Source organism: Drosophila mauritiana, chromosome 3R (genome assembly GCF_004382145.1).
Source record: "Drosophila mauritiana strain mau12 chromosome 3R, ASM438214v1, whole genome shotgun sequence".
NCBI classification, from domain to species: domain Eukaryota; kingdom Metazoa; phylum Arthropoda; class Insecta; order Diptera; family Drosophilidae; genus Drosophila; species Drosophila mauritiana.
In genome coordinates, this window is record NC_046670.1 from 22,843,805 (window position 1) to 22,869,651 (window position 25,847).

General features: G+C 41.3%; 3 protein-coding genes across 3 annotated transcripts in view; 1 reads left to right on the top strand and 2 right to left on the bottom strand.

Annotated features, from left to right (window-relative positions):
* Window positions 1–133: 133 nt before the first annotated feature.
* LOC117144304 (sodium-coupled monocarboxylate transporter 2-like) lies at window positions 134–2,012 on the top strand. The gene is made up of 6 exons (XM_033309415.1): window positions 134–216; window positions 274–548; window positions 606–855; window positions 911–1,291; window positions 1,347–1,516; window positions 1,578–2,012. The coding sequence occupies exons 1-6, from the start codon at window positions 178–180 to the stop codon at window positions 1,819–1,821; spliced, it is 1,359 nt and encodes a 452-aa protein (XP_033165306.1). The 5' UTR covers window positions 134–177; the 3' UTR covers window positions 1,822–2,012.
* Window positions 2,013–2,041: 29 nt separating this feature from the next.
* On the bottom strand, window positions 2,042–3,571 carry LOC117144306. Its single transcript, XM_033309418.1, has 2 exons — window positions 2,982–3,571; window positions 2,042–2,884 (listed from the first exon to the last, which is right to left on the bottom strand). Exons 1-2 carry the CDS (start codon window positions 3,466–3,468, stop codon window positions 2,217–2,219), a joined length of 1,155 nt encoding a protein of 384 aa, XP_033165309.1. The 5' UTR covers window positions 3,469–3,571; the 3' UTR covers window positions 2,042–2,216.
* A 953-nt stretch (window positions 3,572–4,524) lies between these two features.
* Window positions 4,525–25,847, bottom strand: part of LOC117144305 (cardioacceleratory peptide receptor) — a 32,695-nt gene continuing 11,372 nt past the window's right edge. The window contains exons 2-7 of the mRNA XM_033309416.1: window positions 22,450–22,842; window positions 6,775–6,910; window positions 6,514–6,711; window positions 6,065–6,325; window positions 5,695–5,980; window positions 4,525–5,602 (exon numbers count right to left, since the gene is read on the bottom strand). Of these exons, the coding sequence (XP_033165307.1) occupies window positions 5,368–5,602; window positions 5,695–5,980; window positions 6,065–6,325; window positions 6,514–6,711; window positions 6,775–6,910; window positions 22,450–22,818 (1,485 nt within the window). The 5' untranslated portion in view covers window positions 22,819–22,842 and the 3' untranslated portion in view covers window positions 4,525–5,367. The remainder of the gene's footprint in view (window positions 5,603–5,694; window positions 5,981–6,064; window positions 6,326–6,513; window positions 6,712–6,774; window positions 6,911–22,449; window positions 22,843–25,847) is intronic.

Consider the following 25,847-nt stretch of genomic DNA (forward strand, 5'->3'; position numbering starts at 1 on the left):
TAGTTATATAAATTTGTTTTGTACCTAATCTTAACCGAATGCTTAAGCTTGATTTTTTTTAGCTAACTCTTATAATCAGCCTTCAACTGGGTCTGTTCTATGATCAGCAATTCTTGACGAATCCTTACTTATACACACTCACTCTTTCAGTATTTTGAGAGACGTTTTAGCCGGCGAATGCGTTTGTTTGGAGCTAGCTTATTTGTTCTCAAGGCGGTAAGTACAAGTATATAACACAAAAAAAACTTACCTAATATGATTTTACTATCTTAGATTATTTGGCTTCCCATTGCCGTTTATGTGCCCGCTTTAACCTTTAATCAAGTGTCCGGAATAGGTATTCATACCATTACTCCAATAGTGGTCATCATCTGTACTTTCTACACCTGCGTGGGCGGAATTAAGGGCGTGGTCTACACGGATGTGGTTCAGAGCGTTATTATGTATGGATCCTTAATCGTGATCATGATTAAGGGAACATTGGATTTGGGAGGATTTGGAACTGTGTGGAGAATTAATCAGGAGGGCGGACGCCTAAATACCCCGGAGTAAGTGGAAATTGAGAAATATTTTAACATCCTCTAATGCATTTGCAAATGGCCTAGATGGAGTTTGGATCCCACAGTTCGACTGAGTGTTCTCTCTGTGTTCGTTGGTGGAACTTTCTTTAAGTTGCAAAGCACCTCGATCAATCAGGCCACAGTACAACGTTTTATGTCCTTGCCATCCCTGAAAGCCATCAAACAGACCCTCTTTACATTCTCCATTGGACTGGTACTGCTCTACATGGGATGCGTCTATGTGGGATTGGTGTGCTATGCCACCTATTACGATTGCGATCCTATGTCTACAGGAGTAAGTACATAGATTGTACTTTGGTTCGGCATTTCATAAGACAGTTTTCTTTTAGCTTGCAGGACGTCGGGACCAGCTGGTTCCCCTGCTAGTGATGCGGGTGCTGGGAGTTGTGCCTGGTCTGCCAGGACTCTTTGTCTCAGCTGTGTTTAGCGCTGCCTTGAGCTCGTTATCCACGCTTCTTAACTCTCTGGCCGCTGTTATCCTGGAGGACTTTGTTAAGCCGCGCATGGGAAAATCGATGAAGGAGAACCACGTGGCTCTGACCATGCGAGTGGTGGTGGTAACCTTTGGCATAAGCTCCATTTTTATGGTCTATGTGGTTGAGAAGCTGGGCATGGTACTGCAACTGTCGGCGACACTTCAGTCAAGTTTATATGGACCGATGTTGGGCATTTTCACGGTGGGAATGCTAATGCCATGGGTGGGCGAAAAGGTAAGAACACAACTTTAAATATTATGATATTTATATAATATATTTTTAATTGCAGTGCGTTTTCATAGGCAGCATTGCCTCCTTTTTGACCATGGCCTGGATAGCGGTTAATGCTCAAATTGCCAACATAACAGGATCCTTCCGACACACCAAGCTGCCCGTTTCCGTGGAAAAGTGTGACTATGATTTCGATATGAATCGTTACTTGAACTCCACTTCGGAATAGTAAGTACACTTGGGGTTTTCGATAACATATGTTATATTAATCAAACATCTTTTCTATCAGCGAACCTCACAGTGGATCTTCTATATATCACATGTCATTCCTGTTATACGCTATGTTGGGAGCCCTACTTACAATTATAACTTCAAACTTGGCTACTTTCGTGTACGGACGTCAGGATATCAAGAACGTTGATGAGAATCTTTTGGCTCCAGTTGTTCAGCGCTACTTGCGAAAAAACAATTACTATGAGAGCGTGGAGCTCAAGAAAGTTGAGGTACCAAAGCTCAGTGAAAGTTCCGATTAAGCGATTTAATGAGCATTGCGGTTGCTGTTACCATTGCTTAACAGTTTTGTTCCTATTGATAAGTATGAATTAGTTCATACATCAACATATTTCCTAATAATACGATGGAGTTTTTGTTTGTTCCTAAAAGTTAAATAAGAGTTTAAGAGGCTTGTACATTGGTTGCTTAAAAAGTGTAAATAAATAAGAAAGGTGCATTCTTTTTGATTAATTAAAACAGTTGGTTTTTATTACAATTTTTACAATAAAATTGATGTCTCAATTTGCTTTGACTGCTAAGACTACCAATTGCAAAACACGAAAAAGATTCCCAATTCTTTGGATTCCTATATACGTGCAATGCAATTGGGTGTCTTAAGAGTTTTATGTTTCAGGGGCTGCATAAAAGACTACTTCTATTTGCCTTTATTCTGACCAGTTTTGCGGATTAACTTTTGCCGGGGAATTGGACAATTGCGGACGTAAGGTGGATAGGTCATGGCCGGAAGGCAGACAATATTATCCTGTCTGTGGTTAGAAGATCGAGATGAGCTGCTTCTAGAGTCCTTTGAGGCAAGCTGCTTCTGATTAAACCGCATAGGATTGGGGGAAGTACGGCCGGAAAGGTCTGGCATGCTGTAAGAAGTGGCTTGGCTTGGGAGATTAGGAGCAGTTGCATGCCTTGAAGACGACCGGGACAACTGATTGCTCCTGGCGTTAGACTCCTGATCCGTACTGGAATTGTACAAGTGGTAAACCAATGGCGCCTGCTGTTGGCACAATTGATGTTGCGGGGCTTTCGGCACTCGTTCCTTTGCCTCGCCACCAGTGCTTCTTTTTAAGAGCTCCACACTCGAACTTCTACTTTTACGAACCCGTGCATTTCGCACCTCCTTGCAAGCGCACATCCGCTTCCGTTCTCGTTCCAACTTCCGGTCCCTTTCCAGATCTTGCTCTTCCTTGCGCCGCTGTTTGTTCGCCTTCGCTTGATTGAGCGCTCTGTAGTGCACGGTTTGATTGTCGATGAGCATTTGGGTGACGAATTTGAATTGGTTCAAGCTCGCTTCACTCTGAGCGGCAATTTCTAAGGACGTAGGTGAAATTGTGAAATAGCTGTTTACTACGCTTTTAACATTATAATAATTGGGTTGTATTCAATAAAAATAATTAGCTGAACTTACTGTTGGTGACATCGTGATAGATTTTATTGAGCATCGCCTCCTGATTCTGTAGGTCCTTCGACAGTCGTTCCATTTTGGCCACGGATTGCTCAAAGCTCTTGGACACCATTCGCTGCACAGCATCCTGTACCGATTCCAGGACATTGTCGTGAATAATGCTAAAGAAGTCGGCGAAGGATTCCTGCAGATCGCGATTGGGGTCGTTGCTGGGACTGGTGGTCATTTTATCGTCGCCACCAAGCTTGCGAGTGTCTTTTTCACTCGAACAAATCACGGGTGTTTCCCGGAATCCTACGCTCTTTGAGGACGAATCCTTGTCCCGCAAAGAGCTCGACTTGGATATATTCCGTTGGCGCTCCGTTCGATGGCGAGTCCTTCTCCTGCCGGCTGACGTCACTGAGGGAGAGGAATGCCGTACTACCTTTCTCTTCAAAACATCATAGCCCGACTGTCTGGCCGATTTCGTAAAGCAGTAATTTGGAAACATGACTTTTTTGACGAATTTTTAGGATGTAGATCGATTTAAAATTGGTGGCTCATGCTATTGTAATGAAATCTTTGCCTTCGCATTATGTGGACGTTAGCTCTTTTGATATTAAATAGCTTGGTTTTTTCAGATATTTATTTTGAAAGATAAATCCAAAATGGGATTGCTGGAAAACAATTGTTATTTTCTACCTATTTGCATAATTTATTATACAAATATATTTATTTATTTATCCTCTTTCTGTACTTCTTTCACAAATTCAGCATTTTATATTATAGAATCCATGACAAATAAGAATGAATAGCAATCAATTAAGCAAAAATAAACCAACCTAAGTAAATAATTTCCCACATATTTTTTTCGCAGGTCTTTGGAATTGTTTACTCACTCGCTAATAGCATTTCAATTAAAAGTTATTAAATAAATTGCAAAATCATAATTGCAAAAATTTTGCAACTGTCCGCCGTCCGAAGTAAGCTTCTTAATGGATTTTTCCTCCTCCGTCGAGTCCAATGAGGCGGATGGCCGACAGGGAAAAGTATTCGTGCAAAAGGACCTGAAATGAATTTATTTGCCAACCATGCCATTAAGTAACCATAGTTTCCATCTGCTCGCCCAACCGATTAAATATCAGTCAGGAAGTGGAGCAAGTAAATTCGCAAGGGTTGATGCGTCTCATGAATTTAACCAGCCTCAAAACAAACATAAACAGAATGAATATCCCGAGTTGGCATGGTAAATTTGCCATTTGCCATTTGCCGACAATAAGAGTAAAGCACATAACCTTTGGCTGTTTGCAGAGCCCACAGCAACCAATATGTTTTCATTGTCTGCCCGGTTTGTCGCTCAATTTATTTGTGATGTTGACTTTTCAACAGTGACGTCAGTGGAGGCCACAAACAATACCACATCATCGCAACAATTATAAATGGTGTGGGGGCGAAAAATCGTCCTTGTGCCCATTGTTCAGTGGGGCGAACTGAAAAGAAGATTTTCCAGCGCGTGCCAGGAAAATGAATGAAAATGCGGGACATTCTTGAAGTCGTTGCCTTTATTCTGCTTTCACACATAATTATGAAATAAATATTAGCTTAAACCAAATTGACTACAACGTTATTAACTCTTATGGTCTACTTATGCTTAATGGGTTTTGGTTTAAGATGCTTGGGCATGTTTATCCACCATTACGGGTGGCTATATACACGGATGAGTTGGAATTTAAATGGCCTTAGTAGCTAGTTAGGACTGGAAAGAAATGCATTTTAAATTTCTAATAAATGGCCGCGATTCACACACAAGTAAAATCAGTCTGTTAAAGAGAGTATAACTAAACCGAGCTAATAATGGATTGAAACCTAGATTCTTAGTTATGTCATAAATATCTTAATAGTTTTTCAAAGACATGAAAAAATTTACCATATTCTTAAATGACTTTCTCCAGTTTAAAATTGATTGCAAGAATGGCCTAATTAAATGTTTCAGGTAAGTTTTGTGGATATATAAAACCTTTGTATCAATGTTATCCAGAAAGTCAAATTATACTGGGTGTTTTAGTTAAAAGTTAATAGAAACTGAAAATCTTGAAAAGATTCAGTGACCACTGTTGACACTTTAGATTTTTAATTTAAGAATTAATTAAAAGCCGTATAAATGGTTTCTTAATTATAGATTGCGAAGTACAAATAGGTTTGAAATTCGTAGCGTAGACTTGGCGTACTTACGACTAGAGACATACATTTGGCTTAACCCATGCTTGGTACAACTATCGAACTTATTGTCTAAGCCTCTGGTGCATTCACAGGATGTCCTTGTTCCCATTTAGAGGAACTCCGCGTCGCTAAAGGACGTGGGACCATGAATCGAGAACGCGGATCTTTTCCGGCTGGTGTGGGCCAGCTATCATACCTCCGACATGGCTGGCACGGTTACCACCTTGGTGGGACGTTCGCATATGACCACACGTGCGTTGGTCTTGTTGGTGGACCTTCGGGAAACCGTCAACGAAGTGGTCAATGTCCTCATCGAATCGCAGCTATTGTGGAGCCGACGACCAACCGTGTGGCAGCGGTTCTGCTGCGAGTTGTTGCGGTATGATTTGCAGCAGCAGGTGAACCACTTAAAGGGCGGAAAGCGACTGGAAATAAAATAAATATAAAAATATTGAAGTATGTAATATTAAAACATAAGGAAATATGTAATATTTGTTAATATGAAATCTTAATATACCTTAATGTGCGAAAGACCTGCGATGAGAAGAGGCAATAGATCAGTGGATTGGCCGCCGAGTTCAGCGGTGCCAGACTTTGGATGAAGGTGGCGATGGCGATGTTGGTCTGTGAGTGAGGAATCTGGCCAAAGACCTGCAGCAGATCAAAGATGATGTATGGCGACCAGCAAATGATAAACACAAACACGATGGTCAATGTCATCTTGACCGTTTTGACCTTTGCCCGTGGAATAATGCCCCTAGAGCTGGCCCTCCTGGCAGGTGCGGCTCCAAAACCAGCACGTTCTGTTAAAATATAAATAACAAATAAAGTACAAATATTTTTGGGAACTCCGATTTGGCAATATGTATAACCAGAAGATATCTTACCCGTGGGTACAAAAATGGAACCCTTTGCCCAAATCGTCTTTACGATGATCGCATAGCAGGCGGATATGATCAGCGCAGGAATGGCAAACAGAGTGGCCGACACCAGGCTCATGTACACCTGCCAGGCGATCGGTGAACCCAACTCAATCCAGCATTGCGGATGTCCTTGGATGAGCTTCTCCTCGTACAAAACCAGGATGGGAAGCGAAAACAACGCCGAGATGAGCCACGCGCCAGCCACCAGGTGACGGGCTCTTTTCCCTAAAAGTATGAAATTTCAAAATATATTTAAGTGAAATATATTTCTAATTTAACTTAAATTTGTATATTTTTTTCAAATTCTCGAACAAAATTATCCAAGCAATGCAAGCAGAAGCCACAAACAGCGCTCATCTTTGGCTAACAACATTTGGCAATTAGAAAACTTTACATCCGACGACTTAACTTACACGACTTTGAGAAGTTCATGGGGTGTGTGATGGCATCGTATCTGTCGATGCTCATGGCCACCAGCACGTAGGTGGACGAGTATGTGACGCAGACCTGCGAGAAGCGGATGGCCTTGCAGGCCAGGTTGCCCGCCCGCCACGAAATCGTGATGCGCCATATGATGTCGGTGAGGACGTTGAGCAATCCCACGCACAGATCTGGAAATAATGTACTGGGCATTAGAAGCCAGGGCAGAGGTCAGCCCCAATCCCAAAACTCACCTGCCAACGCCAGCTGTTTGATGAAGTAGTTCATCCGCGACTTGCGATTCTTGTTGATGAACATCACGAACAGAACGGCAGAATTGCCCAGGACGATGACGGTGAACAGGATCCAGAGCACCGCAAACTGCTCGGTCTGGAAGAGTGCAAAGAACAAAGTGTGGTCACATTTCATTAAACGCCTATCAAGTTCATTGTCAACAAAGTGTTAAGCACGGAAATCACGCATAAAACTCAATTTAATGCCATCCAAGCACACACACACACACACGCCTTGTTTATGGCTCTTTAAATAGCCATAAAAATGATAGAGCTATGAATTCAAGCTGGGTGGAGCGGCGGGCAGGATGTGCCGGCGGAAGTTTGCTTCTTCCAGTTCAGTACTAACAAGACTAGGACAACACGACATCCTGCACACAAACACCCGTGGACGCTCACCCACACACAGACGTGATGGAAGGCAGACAGCCACCGTTATTCCAGCAGGAAATTGCTGCCAAGATGAAGGACCTGCACTCCGAGAAATATTTCTTTCGACTTTTAAGGCCGCTTCACAACCCAAAATACGTGGATTGGTATTTAATTTATAGAACTTATGTCTCAGACATTTAAAATTCAATTTGTGGCACCCAAATCTAACATTATAACAATGATTATATAGTAAACTAGTTTTCAATGGATAATGAATTGCGAGTACTTAATTCCTATTAAATTTATATCACACCTAAGTAATTTATTTTGTTTTTAAGTTTAGCTTTTAATATTAAAAAAAAAAATTTTAACCGAGTAAAGTGTAGAAGTGACAGTGAGTAGTCGTGCTTGCCATATATATTTTAACTGAAGAAAATGAAATATTCTTCATATGCAGTTTATATAGCAGAATATCGCATATATGCTAATATGACTAATGATCTCTTCATGGTATCTTCAAAGTTTTTGCTGCAAATTAAATTTGCTCTTAAGGCATCTGCCCCTATGCCCACGTCCATTGAAGGTAAGTTTGAATTATGGCCTCGGGGTCTTGCAGTCTGACGCCAACACCGATGTTGATGCGGACTTGCTTAAGGGCAGGCCAAGTAAACTTGTCCCGAAAAAAGCTGAAATCCTGACAGGCTTCGTCCTTGGAACTGCGCTCAGACTGAAGACGCCCCACCTTATGCTACAACTTTTTGTCCATACCATACTTGCAGTGTTCACTTTTTGTCTGCTTTATTTTTGTTGCGGCCTAAGTGCGAGTTTTATATATAGAAAGATATATATATGAAGATATTTTGTTCCGGCGACTTTTGGGCGCTGTTAGCCGTCTGGCAAGCCAGTTCATCATGTTGCGCAAATTGGCGCATAAATCAACAAACGAGCAAAACGGCTATTTTTACTCATTTTTCGCACAGCCCCGTTTTTCATTATTTGCCGGTGTCGCGTTCATTATTAAATGTGGCTGCCTTCATTTGTCAGGAGTCAACATTTTTACATCTCTCCATCCGGACTTTGATTTTGATGTTTTACCAGAAAATGACTTGGCTCGTTTCCTTTAAGCCTTTATCGGATTTGAGCCCTCCACCTCGAGTGCAATTTTCTAGAATGACTTTCTAGAAAGTAAAGTTAAGGCAGTCGGAACTCTTCACGCGTTGCAAAACTTTTTCCCATTTGATGTTGGCTCAGCAGCATTTCTGCTAGAAAATTTTCGCACGTGTCTGCCTTTATTTAAACCAAGAAGTCATCGAAAATATTTGCCTTTACAGATTCATGTATTTTACACTCAGCGGAAGTAAAATCGTTTGCTCTAGAATAGTCATAGGTATCGCTTTATATGAATAATTGGTGAACATAAAGGTGTTTATATTAGTTTATTTATTTGCTTTATTTACAATGATTTATTGGCAAATCTATATAGAATGTTATCCGCACCATATTGACGGATGCACAATAAAAAAAATAAGAGTAATAAATTCCCGTACTCTTTTTAACACAAAATAACTTTTGTCAGATTTCCTTTAGACAGCTTTAGATTTTTATTATGTCCCATGCTGTGGGCGCCATAAAAATGTTATAAACGGCACATTGTAAGCCTTTTTTAATGATCGACCATTTCTGGTTGCCTTTTTTTTTGCTTACTTTTCCACCATTTTTACGTGTGTGTCTGTGCGACTTGCCCTTTTTTGGCAAGTCATTATGCCTTTTTCAATTTGGCTTTGCACCTCGAGGAAATTGCTTTTTTTGCCGGGAGAACATTAAAAGTGCGAAATTTAATTTCAGCCAAAGGAAAAAGAGTTGAACGCACAGGCCGAAGGCAAAGGATGCAGGATAAGACCGCAGAGCTGGGCAAGAATGGGGATTTTGACCCGCCACAGCAACCGTAAATCCTCATTAAAAGGCAATTCTTGCAGAGCACCTGTTGCCGCTCACTTGGAGCTATGGAGCAACTTTATCTGCCGCAAACTATTATGTCTGATTATTAAGTGGCACAGCCATAACAATAGAACCCACTTGGCACTGGAGAGCCACGCGCTGCAAAATGATGGTATCCGCTTTCTTTAACCCAGAAGAGGACCTCCTCGCGACTTTAAGTGCACTTTGTGCGGCTTTGGGGCTCGTGGTTCACGGCTTTAATCCCACTAAATCGACCGTGCTGACAAATCTCAACCGCTGCCTGCGAATCGTAAAATGCAGCAACAAAGACAAATGGGTGGCCACAAACAAAGGCAATGGGAAATTAATTTCGCTTCACAAGAAAAGGAGCCATTTCCACGCCCCACACCCATTGTTGCACTTGTAACGGCCAACGGCAACTGCGCTTATAAATCAGTTCATGGCTACAAGAACTTCGCGGCGGTCCTGCACAAAATATAGTATATCCTGCGGACTCTATTTCAATTCAGAGAAGGTGGTCCCAATGTACACTATATTGTATTTAAAGTTGGTTTCGATACAATATTACAAAAAAACTGGAGGTAGAAATTGATATTCCTTACAAATTTAAAATAAAAACTTAAAACAGGCAATATTTTTAATATATACTCTTAAAGTTAAATATAAAAATGTTAATCATTTAATTGCAAATATTTTGGATTTCTGCTGAGGCTCAGAAACTCAATCAGCACTGATGGTCATGGATTAGCAAAATCCATTTAATATCGAAAATAGCGACTACAAAGGATTTTATAGGATACTTAAGAGTTCGCAATACTTTCGCCATAAGCTTAATCAACTTCTATTTTCGTAGCTCATATTTAAAAAGCATCCGAGCCGAGGACACGGAGCACATGGCACTCGGCCACCATTGTTGACTTGGTTGTTGTTTCTTTGCTGGCTTAAGTTTTTACGCATGTAGTGCCATTTGTGTTTTAGAGTGTGTGGGTTTTTCGTGTGGCATTCTGATTGTGTCTGTGTGTGTGGATGTGGAAATGTGTTTTGTTTGGCTGCTTGTTTGTTTGCGTTTCCTTCGCACTTTTCAGGGCATTCATTAATAGCGATTACATTGTGCCTGAGTGTTTTGGCTCCGAAGAAGTTGCATAAAGTAAAATTAAATTCCATATTACGTATACGCAGCGTGCTCAGCCGGCAAATGGTCAGATAATAGGCATTAGCAGAAAGTTTCCCAGGTCAACGAACTCTGCCAAAGCATATTGTTCTGTCGCCTGGACACTATTTCTGCTATAAAAATTCATACATATATTTATATATATGTTGGAGAAGGACACTTGAGCTGGTAGGATATGAGAGCGTATTATTTTGGCATAAAAACATGCATTTGGGTCAAGCCGAGCACATCAATCATGGTTTTTATCGTGGTCGGTGCGGCTTTTCAGCCACAATGGCTGGTCGCTGCCGGTTTATGAACTGTCCTCTAACCAAAGCCAAAACCAAAGGACACTGCTAAGGACTGCGCTTTAATTCGCCTAATGGCCAAACATTTTGTCATCAGCTGGCTTAAATCTTCCCCTCTTGTCCGTGCATATTTGGCGTTGATGTTGACACAAATTGAAATTAATAAAAGCCCGGCATTACGACCAAAACGAGCTGTGTGTACATGCTGTTGACAAACTGTTGAGTGGAAATTCGGGAGCGAGTGGGTGTAGAAATATGAAAAATTGCCAAAGATTTGCCAACATAATTGCGGTCGGTTATGAAAACGTGGAGCGTAGAGCTAATAAAGACCAACTGGCTGACATAATGGATGTTAAACTGGTTTCAGAATTTATCCTCAACTACCCGATGGACAACTCAATTTAAGCCAAGTATGTATAGCTCTGGCTAATAAGAGATTAGCAGAATGAGTCTTGGTAATCTTTTAGCCCCACTGACAAGTGACCTACTAAACGAGTCGATAAATTTTTGGCAAAAAAAAAAAAGAAGACAAAAAGAAGCAAAGGCCAAACCTCAAATAGTTACGCTAGTGACTCGTAAATTTTCTGCCCAACAAAACACATTAATCAAATGAGTCGAACATAAATTAAGCTAGTTGCTCCAAAGACGGCCATAAAAAGTAATAGATAGATAGGTCAGAGGACTGTTGTTGCAATGGAAATGCGTTCGGTATATAAATAAATTAAAAGCCAAAACATAAATATGAGTTGAGCTGGACTGATGTTTAGATAACCTTTGCGAGGGCCGAATTAAGTGTGTTGGCCAAAAATAACAGATAAAGCAGGCGCAGCCAGCCTTGATGACCAGACAGAAGGAAAACAAAGACAAGGTTGGACTGCACTGGAAACAAATAAAGTAATTTATTTAATTACAAAAATGCATAATTTTTTTTGTGTTATGAGAGATTAAATTTAAAATTCTGTGAAGAATACAAATATACGTTATAGGTTTTAACAGCTAAAAAGTGCTTAGGTGCGCTTAATTCATATCTGCATCCATTTTTTCGAGTGTGATTTTGTAAGCTAGAGGCAAACAGAGAAACAATAAATTCCAGCACGCGCCTAGAACTATGCAAAACAAATTACACCCTCCCCCTGGCCAGAAATTGGATGTGGAGAATCTGCTGCGGTTGGCGGAAGTTATGGCCAACATGCCAGTGTTGGTTCGCTTGTGTGTGTGTGAGAGCGGGCCTGGCAATTTGCATAAACAACATAGGCATTTGTGATACGTACCAAAAGTCAAGTCAGGCATAAATTTGAATATTTTTCCCAGCCATTTACCGCTTGAGTAGGGTTTCCCTTGGGGCCGGCGATAATTAACACATAAGCATCAGACACATGTCCTGCCATCCCCCCTTTCGCAGTATCCATGTATCCTGTTATCCTTGTCTGGCCATCGCCATCTTCTGCCAAATGAGCTGAGGGACAGGGCATTAAGTAGCCATGCCAAATCGTTTTATTTGTGTGGTCAGCAGATAAGTTGACAGGCAACTGGGCGTCGAAAGTGAAGCCAGATTTTAACTAGACACTGCCTGTCAGTCACTAAGTAAGCACTTTGATATGCGTCTGCAGACAACTTCATTTGTCTGGTGAACTCATAAATTCAAGGCACTCCTCAGAATAGTTGGTTTTGTTCAAACTAAAGGAATTTTCAGGCGTATTTCTACAACTTAACGATACTGATGTCTTTTACTTCCTAGTTATATACAGAATAAAACGTAATTATAATTGTGAAGTGTTTTTTTCTATCATAAATTCTGCACCCAATTAATTGAAGACGTACAAATTATGCAAGTATGGTAACGAAGTTTCCCAGTGCTGAAAAGTTTTTAGCTAAACGAGCAGCTCACCTAATGTCCATAGACATCATTAGAAGCCTGTTGTCTAAGTTTGCTAGAACTTCCTCTGCACAACAGCAATCCAAAAGACTAAGCAAAATAGAAACTCTCAACTACAAAGTTTGGGCCAACATTTGTTTAAAGCTATTGCAAAGCAAAGAGGTGGAAAATGTAAGTGTGTATTGTTGATGTATCGGCTTTAACGCCAACTTTGACTACAACGAATGGCATTTCCTGCCCCTTCCGCCGCAGGAATTCAAGGAATTTAATTAACTTCTATTTGCCCAACGACTGCAGCACCTAGCGATTAACGAAAAGACAAGCTCTCAAGGGCTCAGAAAGACCCGTTGGACCAGTAGGACCAGCAAGACCTATCGAAAGCTAAGTAAACTTTTTCTTAATTTAAAATTCCGCAAATGGCACTTGTCAAAGGAGCCAGGACGAATAGAGGCGGGGCATGGTCGGTGGGGTAAGAAAAAGGATGCCCGGCAGCCGGAAATGCAGCAGCACCATGAGGAAGCAGATCGGACAAGTTGGCAAAGATGGTCGACTGTCAGACGTGGAAGGCTACTGCCTGGCAGGCAGTCAAGTGCTCACGACTCCCGACTCCGGACTTTCGAGCAAGAACAAGTCGCCAGAGTTGTTATTTCTGATTTTGTTGCAACTGCAGCTGAGCAAATCTGTGCTCCATTTTGTTATTTTTTCCGCTTTTTTCACACCGTCGGGAACGGTGTACTGTATGTACATGGTAGAGCCGCACTTGGTGGTTGGATTTGATTCCATTTAAAGTAGGACCTGATTCAGTTGGCACTCTCCCATTCCGAAGGTGCCAAGTCAAATAATTGTGTGCTGCCATGTTCTGTTATGCAAATTGCTGCGGTTGTTCGCGTTGAGGGATTTCGCACATAAAGTTAGCAAGAACGGGTATGAATGTAGGTTCAGCTAAATTTCCGGCTAGTGTTACTATTTCGTTTGTGTTAACCACACGCAATTTGCGATGTTTGTAAAGCTATTAAATCCATTTTAAGTTTATAATTTGGCAAATGAGGACTACAGTTGGGCTATAAATGAAACCACTTGATTAAAATTGGTGTAAAAGTGCTAACACTTTAAAAGTCAATTTTTTGTTGCAATTTGATTTTAATACGCTTTGAAAATTGAATCTAAGTGGAATACTCAAGCGTAATTTATAAATACAATGGAAATCTTTGATTGAAAAAGTGCTTTACTATAAATGTGAAATTCGAATCAAGTGCAACAGTAAATGTCTTACTGCTCGAGCGTGTGTGTGTGTGTGAGCTGGCTTTATAAAGTGCTTTGTGTCAAAGGCAAAAATGCATGGCGTATACGTGATGTGCAAACTAAATGCAAGCACGCACTTAATCATTTATGCACACACACACACATTGTCGGATAATGCGCCTGTGTTTGTGTGTGTCACATTTGACATTGCTCACGTAGAAAAAGGCACCAGGACGCGACTTTTACACGCCTTGGCAGAGTCCTGCCTTCAAGTTTATTCTGAAACTACTTTAGTGGAAACAGCAAATGTCATAAAGCTGACTTACGAATACAAACTAGCCGATAAACTTGTTGACGTATGATTATTTAGGGCTTATACAAGTATATTCGCAATGGAAAAAATCCTTTCATATTTAAGTCCTTCGTAGACTTTAGTTTTTAACTTTAGCCTTGCATAAATCACTTTTAATGCATTTGAATTCATCCAACCTGACATGTTCCGTTACTTTTCAAACCAAAGATTACGTGTATTACTTTTAATTAAAAACAAATACCACGTGTTGTACTTTATCTTAACAAGATTGCGAATTTGTTTCGTGCCATAGAACAATTTCTTTGCGAATTTTAGTTAGCTTTACAGTTTTGATACATGAAATTCGTGCGAAAAACAGACCAGGTGTAAAGCCAAAAATCAACAAGAGGTAAACATGGCTCTTAATTAATTTTGTAAACGGGTTGTGCTCTGTGAAACACAGAGAATATTACGTGATGTAAACACACGGAAGCTGTTTGGCATCTCTCGACATCTCGACGTCGTTCGACCTGCGAATGACAGAGCCAATCGTAAAGTGCCTGCTGAAATGGAGGATGTTTGTGCCAATTTTATCGACATTGCGTAAATGACGGGGCCCATGGACTGCACCGCTACCGTGTCTCCTCCCCGTTTCTGCAATCCCATCACCTCCACCTCCACCCATCAAAAATACATCGTGTCTTGCCACTTTGAAGCTTTTTTGGCGTGTACTTCCCGTCCTTTGATGTGGCATATTCGGTCTCATTCGCGATGGCGAAAGAAATTGTGTTTTTCTTTATGTGTGTCTGCCTGCCGTCTGACATACATATGTGTATATATGCTACCCCTAGTTCGAGTATATTACAAGTAAGAACCCAGAAAAATTCCAGGAATTCTTTAAGTGAATTTCAACTAAACTTGATTTTATGAGGGGGAACGGTTGCTTATTTTGTTTAGTCCCAGATCAGGCAAATTCAGTGCGCTTGAAGTGAAAGCTAAGAGGTGAAGTTTTAAAGGTCGTTCCCCGTTAAATATTTAAAGACTTGCTTACAAGGCATTTAACAAAAGTTATGCAAGAATAACTTCTATTTAGTTTTTCCTTATTTCTAACCACACTTTTCAGCTATATGCTCTTAACTTAATTTCACTTAAAGTGCCGCACAATTCATTGCATACTTCGGTGCGTTGTGAGATGTTGACCTACTTGTACTTGCCAGGCTATGTAAATAGCTCAGTCGGTGGATATACCCATCACTCCATCTACTTTCCACTTTCTACTTTCTATTTCATTCACTCTGCGTGCTGACACTTCCGAGACTGCCGCACTTTAACTATTTACTGAGCATAATTTCGCTGTTGGTTTGTCGCCTTTTGCATTTTCTCATTAAGCGCATTTCGCGCACTTGCACAAAACCAGATGGCGATGGAGCTGAAGATGAATGTTCTCCGCTTCGGGGGATTTTCCCGGCATCCAATCCGCATTTTCATGCGGCTTAGTGTCGTAAAACTCCAAACATTCTACTGCAATTATCTGGCCGGGGGGGTCATCTGGTCCCTTAGGCGCGGATTTCAGCGCTTTTACGATTTGCATAATTTACACAACCGTATTTTTTTTGGCGCGATCTCCTTTTTTTTAGTGTTTTTTAAGTGCCACCCTTCGTCTCGCTGTTTTTTTTTTTTTTTGCAACCCAAATGCAGTCGTGTGTTACGTACCCTGCTTTTTCGGGTTGCCGCCTTGCATTGCTCATACGCAGTGTTGCCACCGAGCACCAGCAGCAGTGGCAGTGGAGCTGTAATTGACTTGGGCTATGCAAAATTTATTGTGTGCAGCAGCTCTTACTGCTTATGCATGCAAATTGTAATGATGCGAAAATGTAGTTGCGGGTTTTTCACCCACCATTGCCACCAGCACTATTCCATTTTTACTCGGAGATATGTAGACGCTTTTTGTGAGCCATTTTATGTGTGTTGCGGGCTGTCAACGGAAGTGAGTGGCGTTTTGCTGCTTATGAAAATGAAATTAAATTTTTTGTCGAGTGTGCGGGAAGTGATACACCCCGCAGACAGCCACGCCCCATTGTTCGGTCTCTTATCGTCGCAGCTTATTGTTGCACAAAATGTCGCTTGATGTAAGTCATTAAGTTCACTTCCGGAGCATGATTACAAAGCTTTTAGGAATGGGGCAATGGGAAATAAGCCACAAGGATATGTGCGCACTTATCTGTTGTGATAAATGCGGGTCTGTCCGTTTCTTTTGTAATATTGTTTTGGGCATGTTCTTGTTTTCCTATGAGAGCAATCCCCCTGGCTAAACGCAAATACAGTTCAGATTCCATAATTCAAGTTTTTATGAGACAATAGGATGAGCTAGGGAGGGTTTTTAAAAGCGGTCAAAGGTGGCCATTATTTTCCCTATCTCTAACAATTTATTATCAGCCGCACTCTCATTTAAGTACTAATATTTTAAAACTGATTAATAAACACAACTTTCATTGTTGTTTGATGGTTGATCGATTTATGGAAGTTCCACTGTTGTAATAAAGCATACATTTGTCAGCAATCTGTAGCAGGAATGGCCCTGGGCTTTGTTTGCGCCTCGCTGATTGCAGGAATACTTGTAACTGGGAGTCATGGAAAACAAACAGCAGCTTGAAATCGATGCCAAAGGTTGGATTGGGTGAGTCGTGGAGCCAGATGAAGCTCCCCAAATTCCGACTCGGCACAGCGGGGAAAACAAATCAATTAGACGTTAAAAAGGAAGCACAAATAGCAGCAAGGCACCTAACCAAAACCCACATGTGGATAAGTTTTCCCCCTCTGTTGTTTACTTCGATTTCGAGTATGGCGATGGCGATGGTGATGTCGATCTCCCATGACGACGCCCACTTAATGTTTATCAGTTGGAGGAACGCTATTAACGCCATGTTGATTTATTGCAATTTAATTTGGTTTCAATTTGGGGTTTTCGCCTCGCCAGCAAGTATTTTATTTCACAAATTATGTGCAGACACGACTGGGGCGTGGCATTGGATTTGGCCAGACTTGGGCGTTTTGGTCCTGTGGTTATTTATAGCGGTTAACTCTCCCAAGAGGACAGCCGCAAAGATTGATTATGGACAGTAAAAAGGTTTTCCCGTCCATAAGGGGAAGTTTACATTTTATTTGATTTTTACGGCTCACGAAAGGCACGAAGAAGTCTTTGTAATAAAAACTTTGAACCAATTTTTGAGTGCCTTTTGGCCTTTCCTATTATTTTCAGCACTCTGTTTCCTCTTTGGTAAATTTTCCAGGAAAATATAGCTCATATGTAGATGGCTTTCACTCTTTCACAAAGCATCGCTTCGGGCAACTCTCTCCTCGCTTTATTGATTTGCTGTTTAATGCCTGGCCATAAAAGTCAACCCATGTTGGCGGGGGAGGGTACTAAAAGTTTCCAAGGCAGACTCCCCTTTTAATTGTTGTGCCGAGTTCAAAGTTCGAGCGTGACAAATAAACCAACAATTAACTTGAACACTCATTAAGTCAACTCCTCATCCGTCGTCCATCCATCTTCCACCCTTGTTTTTACTGCAAAATATTTGTGAAATTAACACTTTCATTGTTTCGCATAAGTTTATTGCCTGACGAGCTGGCTCAAATTCTGGCAGACTTTGGATGCCGAGCAGGCAAATTATAACAATTAGTTGGCTGAAGATGCTTATTGATTTTGCTGGTCAAGTGACACTTTGGGGAATTTGAAGACTCTTTTCGTAAATACCACCATTCAAAGACGGTACACTGAACCCGATATTGAACCTGAGATCTGAACTATTAGCGGCCTGTGAATTTTTGGTGTCGGTGAACGCTTGATGAGCTGCCAGAAATCGGCGAAGCTGAAGTGTCAACAAACCTGTCCGGCGACCTCATTACGGTTAGATTAAAGTGGCGGAAGTGCATTGACTTTCAATGCCAAATGAAATACAATTCTCATATTTTATCGAACGCAAACACAAGACGGGAAATGGCACACGGAGAAAAAGGAATGGTGTACATCATTTTAGATTTACTGAATGCTTTTTGTTTTTATTATATAATGCATGCATAACTTGAGTCTAAAGCGGATTACCTGACCCCAAAATATTTCCCATAATTCCCTCGGGAAAGGCTCAAGCCTTTGTTCCGTTTCATCTGCTTTTCTCTCACTGCAGCTGTCACTGGTTATTCCTGGTGGCAACAAATCCTTATAAATCGCTATGACACATCCAACTAACAGGCGACGTGCCAGATAAAACTCTTGTCAAAACGTATTTTATGGGCTGGGCCCAAGGATTCGTGGAGGCACAGCGAGCGACAGAAGTCATCAAGGACCTGCGGCCATCCTGCCATCTAGGCATCCTGGCCGTCCTGCCTTAATAAAATTGATGTTGGAAGAGCCACAGTGGTCGCAAAGGCTGGCCAATGGGCAAATAATGTTGTTAACTCATTTTTAGCCAAGTAAGCGGCGCTCGGTCCCCATGGTCACATTTGAGGGCAGCCCATTGGCCATTGGCCCATCGGCCACTCAAGCACTTGATGGCCTTGTGGGCATTTTGTTGTGTCAACAGTGTGTAATTAAGCCCAGCCACGCGTGTCAGCCGCCTGGAATTATGCTTTAATTTGCATTAAAGCTCGGCAAGTATAATTACACCTCGACTTGGTGGTGGCAGCAAAAAGCAGTTCAGTTCGCACATATGTTTATTTACTGCCTCAAGGGCTGGGCAAACACTCAAAGCCGGGTACCATAAACAAGCAGCTCAGCTGAGCTCCATTCCTTGGGTGAATTTATTTTCGCAAGCCGCTTAGTGCTGTAATTTTCCCCACTGGCCAACGAACTTGACAAAGGCAAATTAAATTGCTTAAAAAAGCGGGAAAAATGGTAAAAACTGTGCGTTAAGTGGGAAAAGGGGCTCAGCCAGTCAGTTAATGATGCCGCTTTGTGGCCACTAAGTGTTTAACCTTGCTGAATCAGAAACAGGTTCAGAACCCAGACGCCGACAAGGACATGTGTCCTATATTTTACATGCGTCAGGTCTCGCCGTTCCGCAGCCTTCACATGCTTAATTTTCCTTAGCAAATAAGCTTAAGACACATTTTTACGCTAGATTAATGAGTTCTTGGAATTGACGCTCTGTTGCAGAATAATATTTGCCAAAGCAAAGGAAATTGCGGTGTGGTCCAAAATTTTGCTGGCAGGAAAGCCCTCTTAAACAGCAGAATTGAACGCTTGAAATTTAAGCTTAATATCCAAAAAAAAAAAAAATCACTGTATAAGGTCTAAATATAATTTTACATAACATAACTTTGTATTCACACGCATACATCCTTCATGGGAAGGCCAATTTAGCCACTATTATTAAATTGGCAGCTGTTTGACTTTTATCAACATGCAAACAGGCAGTGTCGGTTTTGTTTTTTTGCCAAATATTTGTGCTGTCACCCTAGAAAATGGCAATTAATTTTGTCCTTTGATGGCCACATTAGCCCGCTCACCAGGGTCATCATTGTTTGAGCTAAATTGTGTAATATTAATATATACATACGCGTTGTAACAAGCGACCACATGAGGTTCGGGCTAAAATTAGATATAGTGCCACTTCATACGTAGGAAAATCAGAACGTGGGTGCCTTGGAAATGGCGGGGGTCTCATTAGAGCATATGTAATTATGGAGTAATAAGCTAAGATGCGATGTGTGAAGGATAAGCCAAGGACTATCGCAGATGTAATATTTTCCTCCCACGCGCACGAATCTCCCTCAATGTCCCAACAAAATGTGCGGCTGCATAATATGCCATCGTTTCCTCCGGCCAGCAAACAAACATAAAATGGCGCAATGTTGTAGATTCTTTCAGGGAAAGTGGCTTTGAGTCGGAAAATTCGTTCGATTCCGTTTATTTGCGTCGTCTAATGCCCCCAGATCCGCATTCTCGTTTATTGGACAGCAATGCGCAGTTGGCCATGGTCAACAGTGTGACATTGGCCAACCTTCCAGCTGACCCATCCCCATGCAGTTGTAATTGGCATATCTGGGCCAAGCGGACTTAATGTCCGAACCCTCAACTTTAAGGTGAGATGCCGAATTCACTGATCAACTTAAACATGATTTAATAGTGTTAACAGGGGATTTCATGAGATTTTTGGCAATGGGAAAAACCAATCACAATTGCGCCACGGATGACCGCTGGTCAGCCCAAATCCCTAACTAAGCCATTTGAATTGCAAATCATATGAGACCCCTTTACGCCTGGGATCCAGCACATTCGGGATTCTCACGGCATTAGGAAAAATGTTGCCAGTTCAGCGACCTTTTTATGCCAACGCTTTTATCTTCACATTTTTTTCTGACGCCTTCTGTGTGACAGATTACCAAAAGCAACTTTCGTTTTGAAGTGAATCAGACCCATGTAAAATATTTTTTATTTATTTTTCATTTGCTGCGAGTTGTCAAAGGCTTGTTAAGATGGGTAAAACTAAATAGAGTCCAAGAATAAATATATTTTTGGTTATTTTATTTAGACCGGATTGTTCCAGACAAATTTCATCTAGGCATAGAGCATGAAGCATATTAAAATAATACCCAATTACAACTTTTAACATTTATACTAATTGATTAAATGATTATTATACAAAACTGTAAATATAAAGGCAGGGTCATATTTGTGCTTTGGATTATGAACTTTATGAACGAACCTACTACACAATTGTTTACATAGCTTTCAGCTGTGCAAATATCATAATACCATGCCGTAGTACCGAAATATGAATATTATATATTTTATTACCAGAACCCAACTATGCAAACAGCGAATCAATAAGACTTAGTCGCCATGAGGTTATTGTGACATCGGTTGCTCAGGCGGGGAGACAAAACCCTTAACATCGCTCTTTGTCAGCCAAGCTGCCATATGGTGCTGCGGCTCCTAAAATCCCGAACGCGACTCCGCTTCTCTGTGGTTCCGAGTCCTGCAAAGGACTCATTTAAATAAGCCCGAATTTATGGCACGCACATACGCACGCACACACACCCACACACACACACTCACACTTTGAGTGATTGGCGCGTTTAAACTTGGCTGACTGGAAATTGGCTTGGCTGAGGGATACTTCCGTTCCAACAATGGTGTGATTTATAGGATGGTGCGTATGGAAATTTCATTGCATTCATGGTGTGCTCTTTATGGCATTCTTTAGCGGCAGAGAGAGAGACAGAAGGACGAACGGAAGTTTAGTTTAATCGAAGTTGTTGTCACGATCTGCTGGGCCCTCTGATTGATTGCCCCTCATTGATAAAGAGTGTTCTGTTACCAAACCCCGAAAGAAATATGCAAATCCTTCACGCCGTCTGAAACTTTCGCCTCTTCTTGGGTTTTCTTAATTTCAAACTGCCAAATGACATTTGGCGTTTTATTGTTTTTTCTGCGACTTGGCTGGTTGACTTGTCAGCCTGAAATGAAGTTTGCCCAGTTCGTTGCTTTTCCATTGCGAAAAAGGGAAAATGGTAGCAAATTGAAAATTGTACCGTCAAGCAACAAGCAGCGTCGGCAGCTGTGACTTTGTGACCCTTTCCACGCAGTTATCCTTTGTTTGAATTCGGCTAGGAACTACAAAGAAAAATGCTGCAGCTTAGGGAAAAATAAGTAGTTCTTATTTTTGGGAGCGCCATGCTCTCCTTTCTACTTTTGCATTATATAGAAAATATTTTTATCCAGCATATAGTCGTTTTAATATTGTACCTATGAAACTAAAATAAAAGGAATAATGTAGATACATTTTGTTTGCAGTGAGTCGATTAAGATGGAAATCAAATCGCACAGCTGCGCCTTTCATACACAATAAATAAATCGCATAAATGGCCAATACCCTTTCTATTTTTTCGCACCCACCTCATAAAGTGAATCGAATTGAAATTGTTTATTTTTAAATTGATAGGAAGTAAACTTGTCCGAAGTGTGAAAATCTGTATTTCTTAGTAAATGTGCAGCACTTATTACAACGCCAGGCATTTGGCAGCGATCAACAAAGTTTGGATTTAAGTGCCATTTTTCAAAGTCCCATTGCATTTTGGAAGAAAAATCTTAAATCTTTTGGCTCCTACATTAATATTCCACCACCATAAAACTCATTCCGCAACGTAAATCATTTTAATTCGTATTTAAAAAGGGAGCCCCTGCCACATAATATCCACGAAAGAAGAAACCTCTTCCCCCAAACGTGAAATGAATTTAAATTTTTAAATCGCATTTTGCGGAATAAAACATGTACTACAAATTGCCACTTATTGTACTACTGTTCAAACGTTAAAATTCAAAATTGCATGCGAGTAGTACAGCTGTGGCTTCAAATTCAATAAATAAATTAGTTTGTGTGCGAATATTTTCGCTTTTTTTCCGTTTCTTTATTTTTATTTGGTTCACACCCACCTCATAAAAGTAGAACGAATTTAAATTGTCAAATTCGCCGGGGTCGCTGGATGTGGAGTTGCCGCCCGTCTCCAAGTCGTGACTTGGCGCCGCTGTCGTCTGGATCTGGACCATTGTGGCCGAGGCTGTCGTGGTTGCTATCGTTGTTGGCGCCAGCATCACGTGTGATATCGCAGGTGTGAAATATGTCAGATTAACTGCCGCCACGTCGCTGGGCGTTAGGAACTCGCCGCCCACGGCCACGCCCCCCGCCCCCTGGGTGCCATTGAACGACCTTTCCGTGGAGGTGGAGGACGCCAGCCCCGAGGATTCGGAGGCGGAGGCCAGCGTGTAGTAGAGTGAGCTATCGAATAGCCTTAAGTGCAGCATGATTGCGCCTCAGTCTGGCATCGCCTGAAATAGGGGGGAAATTAACAGCGAAAATTAAAAGAGTGCTTAAAAGTGTATATATCTTAAAATATATGGCCTCAGCCAGCGGGTGCTGCTTAAAAACCCATAAATCCGAAATGAAAAGCTGCGTAATAAATGCTTTAAGTACTTTGCCAGCAAAATACAGAAATATTTGCCTCAGTTAACATGGCTTCTGTGTGTAAATTTCGGTACCCAGCAGGTGCCGGATTTTCGGCCTGTTATTAATATCGCGCATACGCCAGGGGTGACTGGTGCTCGGGTATGGTATCTCGGTCGTCCTGATTCCTTGGAAATTAGTAATGGCTTGTAAGATAATACCACCGGGCTGATACTGTAGGCAATAAGCCTAACATATTTTATTACTTCCCAGTTGGATAAGCACTCAAGAGGACGCCATTAGAAGCTGTTGTTTCAGCTTTTGAAAGCAACTAGTGCTTTGACCAATACGAGTTTTATACTAATTTAAAAAATAAAATATATTTTGTTCTATAAATTAACCATTTAATTGCGATATTTAGGCGTGACCCTTTTTGGCTTAACCCCTCAGCTAAGTTCAGTGATTTGGATTGATTTATGACACCAAGCGTGTGCGAAGTCATGCCAAGAACGTGTTCCTAATTGAATAGATGCGACTAACACACGATTTGAACCCTAGGGACAGGAACTCGAGCAATTAGCAGGCAACAATAGACATTTAACCCAAAAATGGCATTGTCACGTCGCCGGTGGCAAACAAAGGAGCTGCTCAACTTTGATGCGGCCTCTCGGAAATTTATGCATGCATATGTGCCTGCGTCTGGGATCCATCTGTCCATGTTCGTTGCTCTTTGGCTGCAACTTTAAATTGATTAGCCGCAACTTTGCGGGCGGCCCTCGAACGACGTGCCCGAAATTCGCAAATAAATTCTCCTTTAAAATGTGCAAAAACTTTTGTTCGCCGCAGCCAGGTATTTGGCCCACTAATGCGAGCACGCAACTATTTGGCCAATGATTTATATGAAAAACACCCGTCTGGGTCGCTTCTTTTCCATCTGACACATTCAATTTGGTCGAGCGCAGCTGCTCGACGGGATAGTTGCCATTTTCCTGGGCTTTTCCAGGGGAGGGGGAGGAAGATGAGCGGCACCACATGCCGCATGTTTTTGTAAATGTATCATTATCATGTGAGGCGGCTGTAATATTTCTACAGTTCTGTTCTGAAATATGTTGAGACTTATATAACTATCTATCTCCGCTTAAATAATAGTATGAAACTGACCCCCAAGAAACAATTAAAAACAGTAATCACTCTATAAACTCAACGATTGTTAGTAGGAAAGCCAGTTGGCTTAGTTTGCCTTATATTTACATATGTAAATGGCTCAAGAAGCTTTGAAGTATTTTGACTGGCGAATCAACCCATTTGAGCTTTGCATAAGTTCGTCTCGGTATTAAAGTTTCAGGCTGCTGTTAATGCGCATTTAATTTGCATGCAAAATAGCCAGAAAAGTGTCTAGTCGGTAGGCGGCTTCACTCTAGACCCAAATCTGGATTCTTAGCAATATATGTGGCCTAACCTTCGCGGCGAAGAGGAAAGCGCAAGCTGAATTTGATTGACATATTTTGAGTAAGCTGTCAGTTGAGCCAACACTTTTCTTGGCGCCCGAATCGACTCAGGATACTGCCATTGGTATTTTTCTCCAGAATTGACGCCTAAGCCGTCGAGCTGCATTCAATTTGTGAATAAATCAGAGAAGGATTCCGATATATCTACAGAAAGTTTATCAACAATGAACCTGAATTAAGTATACTGCGAAAAATGAGCAGTCTGTAAGAGCGAAAATGTGTTTTGTACAAATAAGTTTAAGTGTTCTCAGAAAATTCATTTACAAGAAGTGAAACTTTTCAGTTAAAAAACAATTTACAAGCTGGAAAAATTTAATTTGAAAATCGAATCTATCAATGTGTTTTTTAGCGACATTCTTTATGTTTAGTAAGAACGACATTCTTTGCAAAGTCAAACTTGGTTAAAAATATAACTTTGTCACATTGCAAAAAGGACCACTCCTGGATCTGGTTGAAACAACTGAATCGCAAAGGACCCCTTTTAATCCTGTGACTCTACAAACAGAAGCCCCCTTCCCACCAAAAGCTCAGGAGTTGAAAATGGCTACGGAGAGCATTGGGAGTTCCAAATTCGAGGTGACTCGAGGAAAACTGATGCGCAGCGCTTCCATGAGGTAGACTCTATAATCGAGGAATCCCGGCGGAGGAGCAGCATCCGTTCCAGCCCGCGGCTTTGATGGCATTGGATTACTTACGCGGACATCGAGTTCAAAATGCAGGAGAGTATACTTGGATGGTCGGAACGCGAATATGACAGACAAAAATGTTAGAAAATCCAAAGCAAGTGAAATAATTGTCAGCAAATGTAAATTAATGAATTTTGAGAGCCTGAACAAAACAAGCTTTTTAATTGACTTTTGTGATTCCTGCCACCAGTTCTAGTTTATCTCAGAAAATCAGGATTACAAACGGATCAAGGACTTAGTATTAAGCCTTTAAGGTCGCAGCATGAGTTTCGTATTCAGATTCGGGTCCTTTAGCTGAGTGCTATCTGTGTCTCGCAAATCTCAGTTGCCAACTTGGCAAAGGACTTTCTTTTGTCTGCTGCAGTTTGTTTTTGGGCGAACTCTTGTGCAACGTTGCGTATGAGTCATAAAAGTCGAAAGCATCTGGCTTTTGTTCTTCGGGAGCCACTTGCAGCATATTTATGTTATGTTGTTGTTTAGTTTTGGACGGCATTATATAAACCATTACACTGTCTGCTCCGGAGTCACTTTCAATGTCCTCCATGACAATTGCCGAGCATATATTGTCCTGGGAGGGGAAAATGGCGTCGTCATGCTGCCTCAAAATGAAAAATTGATTTCACAGCGAAAATTATGGCAGCGACAAAAGGCAAACGGCATAAACTTTATTAGGTCACTCCATCCTGGCCAGTGGAA

Excerpts from the sequence above, each read along its gene's own strand:
- LOC117144306 (XM_033309418.1), bottom strand. The coding sequence starts at position 3,468 with ATGTTTCCAAATTACTGCTTTACGAAATCGGCCAGACAGTCGGGCTAT. Across the intron at positions 2,885-2,981 it reads CTATCACGATGTCACCAACA|AAATTGCCGCTCAGAGTGAA; the intron begins GTAAGTTCAGCT and ends CTACGTCCTTAG.
- LOC117144304 (XM_033309415.1), top strand. The coding sequence starts at position 178 with ATGCGTTTGTTTGGAGCTAGCTTATTTGTTCTCAAGGCG. Across the intron at positions 217-273 it reads GCTTATTTGTTCTCAAGGCG|ATTATTTGGCTTCCCATTGC; the intron begins GTAAGTACAAGT and ends TTACTATCTTAG. Across the intron at positions 1,517-1,577 it reads TTGAACTCCACTTCGGAATA|CGAACCTCACAGTGGATCTT; the intron begins GTAAGTACACTT and ends CTTTTCTATCAG.